Source organism: Phyllobates terribilis, unplaced genomic scaffold (assembly GCF_046119375.1).
Source record: "Phyllobates terribilis strain yellow unplaced genomic scaffold, ASM4611937v1 Scaffold_120__1_contigs__length_5212024, whole genome shotgun sequence".
Classification (NCBI taxonomy): Eukaryota; Metazoa; Chordata; class Amphibia; order Anura; family Dendrobatidae; genus Phyllobates; species Phyllobates terribilis.
Genome location: NW_027362880.1, coordinates 3,985,804 through 3,997,935, shown reverse-complemented (window position 1 = coordinate 3,997,935; position 12,132 = coordinate 3,985,804). Strand labels below are relative to the sequence as shown.

At 40.4% G+C, this 12,132-nt stretch overlaps 1 protein-coding gene across 1 annotated transcript; it reads right to left on the bottom strand.

Moving 5' to 3' along the window:
• Positions 1-1,612: 1,612 nt before the first annotated feature.
• On the bottom strand, positions 1,613-12,119 carry LOC141201619 (vacuolar protein sorting-associated protein 37A-like). The gene is made up of 4 exons (XM_073663623.1): positions 11,879-12,119; positions 11,513-11,640; positions 1,887-1,945; positions 1,613-1,666 (listed from the first exon to the last, which is right to left on the bottom strand). The coding sequence occupies exons 1-4, from the start codon at positions 11,920-11,922 to the stop codon at positions 1,613-1,615; spliced, it is 285 nt and encodes a 94-aa protein (XP_073519724.1). The 5' UTR covers positions 11,923-12,119.
• Between the last annotated feature and the right edge of the window lie 13 nt (positions 12,120-12,132).

Sequence of the window (12,132 nt, the reverse complement as noted above, 5' to 3'; positions counted from 1 at the left end):
TCTGCTCCTGACTTGTTCTCTGCATCTGACCCTGTTCTTAGTTGGTGCCCACCTTATATACACCCTCTATGTGTGAGCTCAGGTGACCAGCACCCAATGAGCTCCTAACTTTACCCAGGCTGCTCCCCCTATCTGCCCCTACACTACTTGGGATGTACCACCCCCCTCCCACTCCAGCCAGGAACAGACTCGGTCGTACCTGCACATTTCTAAGTGGGAGTACCGTCGGTCTGCTCCTCGGAAATGGGATGTGTGTAGTGCATGCAGCCTACCGAGCTCAGTTCCACACTCCATCCTTACCCGGGAGTGGAATATCACACCTCTGGGTTGAGGTGCAATACCCCTGTAGCAGCCGAATCCTCAGGGTGCTACACATGTATCGCGGCTGTTACACAGCTGTGACACATGCAGGGATTGCCTGTTTGTTAGCCAGTCTCTGCATGTGTCACAGCTGTGTAACAGCCACGACACATGCAGCTGCTGCGGCTGCAACCGATATGCACAGCACGCCGAAACTACTTGGCGAGTACCCGAGCGTGCTCGTTTAAGGGTTAAACGAGCACGCTCGCTCATCACTAGTAGCGACATCATACATATACTAATATTTCAATATTCAGCCAATTCTTGCATGGCCCCCTTACAGTGCACGCCGTCCATATCCCCCCGCACTGTAAACCTTTCAGAACGTTCCCTTTGTTCTACTGAACAATAATGTAATTTGTGGCTTCAGCGGCTTTCTGCAGATTAGAAGTCCAGTTTCCACAGGACACATAAAGGGCTTTTATTACCCTGTAACTTATCAAAGAGATCTACTGACAGCACAGTTCTGCAATTAAAGGGAATGTGTCATCAGAAAATGACCAGGACTTTATGTTAAAGGTAACCTGTCAGCTCCCCCGAGATCACAAACCGTCACCATGTATTTATTTCTCACTTTATACCCGTCCTAACAAACCCCTTTTAGTGGCTTTCTGATTTCTGCATTTGGCGAAAATCTATTTTATAATTGTGGTGGCAATTTGCTAATTAGAGGGTGACTAGTGGTGGGGCGCGTTGCAATGCCCCCACAAATATTCACCTACTTATTATCACGGCCGCAGTTATAAAAATGTTAGAAATCAGTAAGCCACTATTAATGGGCTCTTTACACAGGGTACAAAAAGATGAATAAATCCATGGTGGCGCTTCGGGAGGCATGAGAAAGCTGACAGCTTCTCTTTACATGTTATTTTTAACTACTGAGTTTTTTTCGATTTTCCATAACACAATCTAGATAAAAAAAAATGCAAACTGGCCATTAATCCTAATACTAGACTCAAACTTCTTATTCTGTTCACAAGGCTTTGCATCAGTCTCATGATGATCACAGACAGGATAATAATGAAAGGTAACAATCAATATAGAATAGAATCCACCATTCACAAGAGGTGATATCACTGTCCCGCAGGCGCCATCTTCTCTAGCCCCGTATCCGCCACATTACCTCGCTCAGCTCATGCTGTCTTTGCTGGTTTTCATTTGAGTCAGAAGCTCAGACTGGAAGAGAAGAAAAACACAAGGAAATGAGGATGAATTCACGCGGGCCGCATTTGCTGCAGCTTTTACGGCCAGATCAGAGCAGGTTTATAAGGTAAGTGGATGAGACTTTACAAATCTCATCCGCAAACTGTAAAGATTGCCCATATAGAAAAATGAGAACGCCAAAGATGTTCCAAATCCCGGCATGTCATTGTGGGGTGAAAATACAGCAGATTATCAATGTGAATTTCACCAACTTCAATATAGCAAGGGTGAGATCGTCAGAATTCCTTAGCACAATCCACAAATGAACCAAACCTGCCGTAAAGACTGCGCCTGCCATGTCAGCCCCATCCACAGTGGCTTACCTTATCTAATAATGCTTGTCGCTTTGACTCCAGAATTGGCTCAATTTGAAGATTCTTTTCTGGATTAAAAAAATAAAAAAAAATTCTATATTAATATACACATACAGAGGATGAAATAAGTATTGAACATGTCACCAATTGTCTAAGTAAATATATTACTAAAGGTGCTAATGACATGAAATTCTCACCAGATGTCAGTAACAACCCATCCAGTCTACACAGGCAAAGAAATCAAATCATAGATGTCCATGAATTATGTGTAATAATGAGAAATGACACAGTAAAAAGGTACTGAACACATGAAGAGAGAGAGAGGCAAAAAGCCATGGAAAGTCATGACACCAGCTGAAATCTATCAGTAATTAGAAACCCATCCTGCCACTTAGTGAAAAATAATATTAGGTGGATCAACTGATGGCCTATAAAAAGGTGTCTCGCTAGCAAGATGCCACACAAGAAACATCTCATGATGGGTAAAACCAGTGAGCGGTCTCAAGACCTCCGCAACCTAATTGTTGCAAAACATACTGACGGTATTGGTTACAGAAGAATTTCTAAATTACTGAAGGCTCCAGTGAGCACTGCTGGGGCCATAATCCAGAAATGTAAAGAACATAATTTCATAATAAACCGGCCACGACCAGGTGCTCCCCGCAAGATTTCAAACAGAGGAGTGAAATTACTTATCAAAAGAGTTGTCCATGACCAAGAACCACCTGTGGAGAGTTACAGAAAGACCAGGAATCAGCAATTGTTTCAAAGAAAACTATAAGTGATGCACTCAACCTCCATGGTCTGTATGCACGCTTAGCACGCAAGACTCCATTGCTGAACAAAAAGCATGTTGACGCGTGTTTAACGTTTGCTCAACAATATTTAGACAAGCCTGTGAAATACTGGGAGAATATAGTCTGGTCAGATGAGACCAAATTGAACTCTTTGGATGTCATAATACACACCATGTTTGGAGGCCAAAAGACACTGCATATCACCCCCAAAACACCATACTAACAGTGAAGTTTGGAGGTGGGAACATCATGGTGTTGGGCTGTTTTTCAGCATACGGCAATCTTCATATTAATGAAGGAAGGAGGAATGGATAAATGTACGAGACATTCTTGATAAAAATCGGCTGCAATCTACCAGGATGATGATGAAACAAGGGTGGACATTTCAACAAGACAATGATCCCAAACACACAGCCAAGGAAACGCTCAATTGTTTTCAGAGAGAGATAATTAAAGCTGCTAAAATGGCCCACCCAATCACCTGACCTGAATCCAACAGAATATTTATAGAAGGAACTGAAGCTCAGAGTTCATAGAAGGAGCCCAAGGGATCTTCAGGATTTGTAGCGTGTTTGTGTGGAAGAATGGGACAAAATCACACCTGAGCAATGCATGCGACTAGTTTCTCCATACAGGATGAATCTTGAAGCTGTCATCACCAACAAAGGCTTGTGTACGAAGTATTAACCACTTCGCGCCAGAGCCTGTTTTTGCCTTCGTGACGGGGCCAATTTTTAGAATTCTGACCACTGTCACTTTATGAAGTAATTACTCTGGAATGCTTCAACGTATTCCCCTGATTCTGAGACTGTTTTTTCGTGACATATTGTACTTCATGATAGTGGTAAAATTTCTTCGATATAACTTGTGTTTATTTGTGAAAAAATCGGAAATTTGGCGAAAATATAGAAAATTTTGCAATTTTCAAACTTTGAATTTTCATGCCCTTAAATCAGAGAGATATGTCACACAAAATAGTTAATAAATAACATTTCCCACATGTCTACTTTACATCAGCACAATTTTGGAACCAAAATTTTTTTTTGTTAGGGAGCTATAAGGGTTAAAAGTTGACCAGCGATTTCTCATTTTTCCAACAAAATTTATAAAAACATTTTTTTAGGGACCACATCATATTTGAAGTCACTTTGAGGGGTCTTTATGACAGAAAATACCCAAAAGTGACACCATTCTAAAAACTGCACCCCTCAAGGTGCTCAAAACCACATTCAAGAACTTTATTAACCCTTCAGGTGCTTCATAGGAATTTTTGGAATGTGGAAGAAAAAAATTAACATTTAACTTTTTTCACAAAAATGTTACTTTAGACCCAATTTTTTTTATTTTCACAGGGGTAACATGAAAAAATGGACCCCAAATTTTTTTGTGCAATTTCTCTTGAGCGTGCTGATACCCCATATGTGAGGGAAAACCACTGTTTGGGCGCACGGCAGGGTTCGGAAGGGAAGGAGCGTCATTAGACTTTTTGAATGTAAAATTTGTCTGAATAATTAGCAGACGCTATGTTGCGTTTGGAGAGCTCCTGATGTGCCTTAACAGTGGAAACCCCCCACAAGTGACACCATTTTGGAAACTAGACCCCTTAGGGAACTTATCTAGATGTGTGGTGAGCACCTTGAACCCCAAGGTGCTTCACAGAAGTTTATAATATTGAGCTGTAAAAATAAAATTTTCACATTTTTCCCACAAAACCGTTTTTCATCCCTTAATTTTGCATTATCATAAGGGTAATAGGATAAATTGCACCATGAAATTTGTTATGCAATTTCTCCTGAACACGCTGATACCCCATATGTGGAGGCAAATTACTGTTTGGGCACATGGCAGGGTTTGAAAGGGAAGGAGCGCCATTTGACTTTTTGAATGTAAAATTTGTTTGAATAATTAGCGGATGCCATGTCACATTTGGGGAGCCCCTAATGTGCCTAAACAGTGGAAACCCCCCACAAGTGCCACCATTTTAGAAACTAGACCCCTTAGGGAACTTATCTAGATGTGTGGTGAGCACCTTGCACCCCCAGCTGCTTCACAGAAGTTTATAATATTGAGCCGTAAAAATAAAATTTTCACATTTTTCCCATAAAAAATGTTTTTCATTCCCTAATTTTGCATTATCATAAGGGTAACAGGATAAATTGCACCATGAAATTTGTTGTACAATTTCTCCTGAGTACGCCGATACCCCATATGTGGGGGAAAACCACTGCTTTGGTGTACGGCAGGGTTCGGAAGAGAAAGAAGCGCTATGTTGGCTGGGATAGGCAGCAGACACCATGTCACATTTGAAGAGTCGCTGACATGCCAAAACAGCAGAAACCCCCACAAGTGACCCCATTTTGTAAACTACACCTCTCAAGGAATTCATCTAGGGAAGTAGTGAGTATTTTTTAATTTTTCAATTTATACCATTGGGCAGTGAAAAAAGCATAATTATATTTTTACCACAAAAAAATGTTTTACCCTCAGATTTTACATTTTCACACAGGGCAATGGGTAAAAATGGTGCCGAAATGTGTCACACAATTTCTTCTAAAAGTGTTAATACCCCATATGTGGCTGTATCGTACCACTTAGCCATACGGCGAGATATGAGGGGGAAGGAGCGCTATTTGACAATTGGAGAACAAATTATTGTAGAATAGGCATTTGGATTTGGGAGCACAAAATTTTCTGAATTTCTTTTGGGGGGCAAGGACCATTTTGCTTTTCCAGAGCCTTTCTGCTACCAGTAACTTGGAAGTCCCTTATATTTTTAACAGATGACGGACCTGAGTGGGGACTAGCTTTTTTTGAGGACTGAGTTGAAGCTTTTATTGGGAACATTTTACGTAACATTTATCCGGCGCTCTAGGCTGAGCACTTACATCGGGGTTTCCATCTAAATTTCCAAGTGATGTAATTCAGATGAAACCCCTGCAGGATCCATTCACTGTAATGAGGCAGCAGAGTTACTCTGGACACCGTCTGGCCTCTGTGTAGCGGTGTCCTTTTTTTCAGAAGTGCACAAAACTGTGGCCAACCGCACTTTTATGCACGCCTAAAACAAATGACACCGTGGGATCCCAGGCTAGACGGCGTCCACAGTGGCCTATATCTGCCTCATTACAGGGAATCTTCCATCATGGGTTCTGGCTGAATCACGTATTTCAGAGATTTACACGGAAACTCTGGTGTAAGTGCTCAGCGCAGAGCACAGGATAAATGTGAGCAGAGCCTTACTGGGATCTTTGGGAGACATAATAAACAAATCAGTAGCAGGTGAATAATATTTGTTTTATTTATTTTTTATGCCGTTCCTAGTATGATATAACTGATTAGATTACTTCGGGTCGGTGCGATTACAGAGATACCAGATTTATATCGGGCTTTTATGACTGACAGCTGTCACACACTAAAATACACTTTTTTTGCAAAATCTAGTTTTTGCATCACCATATTTTGAGAGCTATAATTTTTCCATATTTCGGCCGATAGAGTCATGTGATGGCTTGTTTTTTGCGGGACGAGTTGACATTTTTATTGGAACCATTTTTGGGTACGTGACATTTTTTGATCGCTTTCTATTCCGTTTTTTGGGAGGTAAAGTTAACAAAAACAAACACTTCAGGAATTGTTTTTTGAGGTTTTTTTTATGCCGTTCTGCGTGTGGTAAAAGTGATCAGGCAGCGTTATTCTTCGGGTCAGTACGTTTACAGCGATACTACACTTACTGTATTTTTTTATGTTTTGGCGCTTTTACACAATAAAACAATTTTATAGAAAAAAAAATATTTTTTTTGCATTGCTTTATTCTGAGCGCTATAACTTTTTTATTTTTCGGCTGATGGAGCTGTATGGCGGCTTTTTTTTGCGGAACAAGATGAAGTTTTCAGTGGTACCATTTTTATTTCTATTCTGCTTTTTGATCGCATTTTTTTCCACTTTTTGCTTGGCGATATGATGAAAAAGCATATTTTTTTGCTCCGTTTTTTATTTATTTTTATTACGGTGTGCACAGAAGGAGTTAATTAGTGTGACAGTTTTATAGCTCGGGTTGTTTCGGACGCGGCGATACCAAATATGTGTACTTTTTTTGGTTTTGTAATAATATACGGATTTATTGGTTTAATATTTTATTTATTTATTTTTATTTATTTTGTGATTTTTTTTTTAATAGTTTAAAAACTTTTTTTTTACTTTTTTTTACATTTTTACTTAGTCCCTGTATGGGACATTAATTTTTATTTTTCTGATCACTGATCTCATGTAATGTAATAGACATATATTACATTACATGAGATCTTCACTGACTGTTTCAGTCAGTTTCCTGTCTGGCATCAGCTACATACAGGCTGAAGCCAGACAGGAAGGACACCATATATGGCAGAGCTGGAGGCGGTCATGTGACCTCCAGCTGCCATAGCAACCCCAGGTCCTCAAACGAAACGTATATGGTGCAGTCATCCTGTCCCCTTTGCAGAAAAGCACCCCCAAAGTATGACATTTTCCCCACCATGCTTCACGGTTGGGACAGTGTTCTTGGGGTTGTACTCATCCTCCTTCTTTCTCACGGCGAGTGGAGTTGATACCAAAAAGTTCTATTTTGGTCTCATCTGACCACAAGACCTTCTCCCATGCCAGATGGTCATTGGCAAACTTGAAATGGGGCTGGACCTGTGCTGTTGTTTGAGACTGTGGTCCCAGCTCTCTTCAGGTTATTGACCAGGTCTTCCTGTGTAGTGATGGGCTGATTCCTGACCTTTGTCAGAATCATGCTTACCCCACAAGGCGAGATCTTGCATGGAGCCTTACACCGAGGAGAATTGACAGTCATCTTGTGTTTCTTCCATTTTCTAATACTTGTGCCAACAGTTGTTGACTTCTCACCAAGCTCCTTGTCTACTGCCTTGTAGCCCATGCCAGCCTTGTGCAGGTCTACAATTTTGTCCCTGGTGTCGTTAGACAGCTCTTTGATCTTGGCCATGGTGGAGAGGTTGGAGTGTGATTGATTGAGCATGTGGACAGGTGTCTTTTATACAGGTTTATATGGTGCAATTAATAAAAGGTAATGAGTGCAGAGTAGGAGGGCTTCTTAAAGAAACACTAACAGGTCTGTAAGAGCCAGAATTCTTGCTGGTTGGTAGGAAATCAAATACTAATTCCATGCAATAAAATGCAATTTAATGATTTGAAAATCAAACAATGTGGTTTTCTGGTTTTTATTTTTAGATTCTGTATCTCACAGTTGAAGTGGATATACGATAAAAATTACAGACCTCTCCATTCTATGTAAGTGGGAAAACTTGCAAAATCGGCAGTGTATCAAATACTATTTTTACCACCATGTATATGTATGTGTGTGTATATACACTACCCACAAAAAGTTAGGAATATTTGGCTTTTGGGTGAAATTTCAGGATGAACCTAAAATGCCCTCTAACCTTTTCAGGTGAACTTAATGTGACCTTCTCTAAACTTTTGAATGCACATGTCCAACTGTTCAACGTTTCAGTACTTTTTGCACAACTTGCTGTTCTCTAACAAGGAGCTTAATGGCAAAATTCACATCAGGTGTTTGATCCATGTATCGCCCAATAAAATTTGGGGTTCAATTAGAATTGGTATTAAACAGCCCCTACTACTTGAATAACAACATTAATCCTGTCATTGTCCCTCTGCATTCACAACACAGGCCTAATTTCATCTTCATGGATCACAAGGCTCCAGCTCATTGAGGTTGCATCATTAGGGAATGGCTGCTGGAGACAGGGGAACCTCAAATGGAGAGGCCTGCATTTTCTCCAGACCTGAATCCCATAGAAAACCTATGGGATCAGCTGAGTCGCTGTGTAGAGGCTCGTAACTCTGTACCCCAGAACCTCAATGACCTGAGAACCGCCCTTTCCAGGGCTGTGGTGTCAGTAAGCCAAACTTCCGACTCCCGACTCTGACTCCACAGCCCTGGTCACTACTGAGCGTGTACATAAAGTGCAGCACAGATTCATCTGAACTAAAAGCCGAGATCCTTAGATCAGGAACAGAACAGACATTTATAGGACATTTCATAACTTTCACAAATTCTTATGGAAACATTTACAGCACATCCTGTATTGTACTGCTGTACCCAATTTATTATAGATTTTAGGAGTCGGAGTGGGTCCATTTTATACCGACTCCACCAAAATAGACACCGACTCAGACTCCACAGCCCTGCACCCTCCAAGAAGAGTGGGATGCCATGCCTCAGCAGACAATAACTCCACTTGTGAACAGCAGGAGAATTCATTGTCGAGCTGTAATTGATGCTGCTCAAGGCCACATGACAAGTTATTGAGACATTGACATTTTTTGTTGGGGTATACCCACCACTGTTGTTGGCATTTGTTTCAATAAATGGTTTGAGATGAAGAAATCACCGTTACATGCTTCTACTTAAACGCCCTACTTGTATTATAATATATTACTGTAGAGGGAACTTTTTACATTTTCCATACATTTCACCAGAAAGCCACATATCCCTAACTTTTTGTGGTCAGTGTAGATATACAGGTGCTTCTCACAAAATTAGAATATCATCAAAAAGTTAATTTATTTCAGTTCTTCAATACAAAAAGTGAAACTCATATATTATATAGAGTCATTACAAACACAGTGATGTATTTCAAGTGTTTATTTCTGTCAATGTTGATGATTATGGCTTACAGCCAATGAAAACACAAAAGTCATTATCTCAGTAAATTAGAATATTTTATAACAGCTTAAAAAATTATTTTAAAATCTGAAATATTGGGCTACTGAAATGTATGTTCAGTAAATGCACTCAATACTTTGTCGGGGCTCCTTTTGCATCAATTACTGCATCAATGCGGGAATGTGGCATGGAGGCGATCAGCCTGTGGCACTGCTGAGGTGTTATGGAAGCCCAGGTTGCTTTGATAGCAGCCTTCAGCTCCTCTGCATTGTTGGGTCTGGTGTCTCTCATCTTCCTCTTGACAATACCCCATAGATTCTCTATAATAGATTCTCTATGAGGTTATGGTCAGGGGAGTTTGCTGGCCAATCAATCACAGTGATACTGTTGTTTTTAAACCAGGTATTGGTACTTTTGGCCATGTGGACAGGTGCCAAGTCTTGCTGGAGAATGACATTTCCATCTCCAAAAAGCTTGTCGGCAGAGGGAAGCATGAAGTGCTGTAAAATTTCCTGGTAGACAGCTGCGCTGACTTTGGTCTTGATAAAACACAGTGGACCTCCACCAGCAGATGACATGGCCCCCCAAACCATCACTGATTGTGGAAACTTCACACTAGACCCCAAGCAGCTTGGATTATGTGCCTCTGCACTCTTCCTCCAGACTCTGGGACCTTGATTCCCAAATTAAAATTGGAACTTTGGGACCTTGTGGAGTGTGTCAATGACTGCCTTCTGGACATCTGTCAAGTCAGCAGTCTTCCCCATGACTGGGGAGCCTACTGAAACAGATTAAGGGGCCTTTTTAAACACGTAGGAAGCCTTTGCAGGTGTTTTTTTCTTAATTATTCTAATTTACTGAGACAATGACTGTTGTGTTTTCATTGGCTGTAAGTCATAATCATCAACATTAGCAGAAACAACCACATGAAATAGATCACTCTGTTTGTAATGACTCTATATAATATGAGTTTCACTTTTTGTATTGAAGAACTGAAATTAATTAACTTTTTGATGATATTCTAATTTTATGAGACGCACATATATATATATATATATACATATATATATATATATATATATATATATATATATATATATATATATATATATATATACAGTACAGACCAAAAGTTTGGACACACCTTCTCATTTAAAGATTTTTCTGTATTTTCAGGACTTTGAAAATTGTACATTCACACTGAAGGCATCAAACTATGAATTAACACATGTGGAATTATATACTTAACAAAAAAGTGTGAAACAACTGAAAATATGTCTTATATTCTAGGTTCTTCAAAGTAGCCACCTTTTGCTTTGATGACTGCTTTGAACACTCTTGGCATTCTCTTGATGAGCTTCAAGAGGTAGCCACCGAAAATGGTCTTCCAACAATCTTGAAGGAGTTCCCAGAGATGCTTAGCACTTGTTGGCCCTTTTGCCTTCACTCTGTGGTCCAGCTCACCCCAAACCATCTCGATTGGGTTCAGGTCTGGTGACTGTGGAGGCCAGGTCATCTGGCGTAGCACCCCATCACTCTCCTTCTTGGTCAAATAGCCCTTACACAGCCTGGAGGTGTGTTTGGGGTCATTGTCCTGTTGAAAAATAAATGATGGTCCAACTAAACGCAAACCGGATGGAATAGCATGCCGCGGCAAGATGCTGTGGTAGCCATGCTGGTTCAGTATGCCTTCAATTTTGAATAAATCCCCAACAGTGTCACCAGCAAAGCACCCCCACACCATCACACCTCCTCCTCCATGCTTCACGGTGGGAACCAGGCATGTAGAGTCCATCCGTTCACCTTTTCTGCGTCGCACAAAGACGAATGCCAAGAGTGTGCAAAGCAGTCATCAAAGCAAAAGGTGGTTACTTTGAAGAACCTAGAATATAAGACATATTTTCAGTTGTTTCACACTTTTTTGTTAAGTATATAATTCCACATGTGTTAATTCATAGTTTTGATGCCTTCAGTGTGAATGTACAATTTTCATAGTCATGAAAATACAGAAAAATCTTTAAATGAGAAGGTGTGTCCAAACTTTTGGTCTGTACTGTATATCTATCTATCTATATTTTTTTTCCCAAGAACCAGAAAAACTCTTCATTCCTCAAAACCGTATTCAACTACCATCCACCAAATCGTACTTGCCAGCTCCTCGATATTTTTCACTAGCTCCTCTTTATCAGATATAATCTGTTTTAGTTGTGGAAGATTTACAAACTGCTCCAGAAGAACATCCTCTTGCTCCATCATATCGGTGAGCTGTGACACGCTGAAGTAGAAAAAAAGAGAAACGTGCGTGGAAGACTTTCATGGAAATGTTACAACAGGGTACAGAGAAGCTAGTGTGCAGAATAAGCCCCCACAGACTTATCTATAGGGGTGGCCCTGGGGAATACTAGGATGGATGTCATTTTATCATTAGAACTAATATAGAATTCAGAATTTTTTTTTTGACAAATAAAAATTAAACTTTTTTTTTTTTTTATTTTAGTTGTAAAAATACAAACCTCAAATCTGACAGCTCAGGAAACGTTTCAGGGAGATCAGGCATCTTATATGTAAAGCCGTTCACACCCACCTAAGAAATATATACAGGTACTGGTGAGAGACTACAGAAACAGAAATGTTCGGTGCCTAGGTTACCGGCCACTGCTGCAGTCTATCAGTGGTGGCCAGTCTCCTAGGCAAGGAAAGCAGTTTGCTATACAGCTTGCAAGTGCAGCTCTGAAGTTGGCCGGATCCCTGGATTCAGTACCTCTGT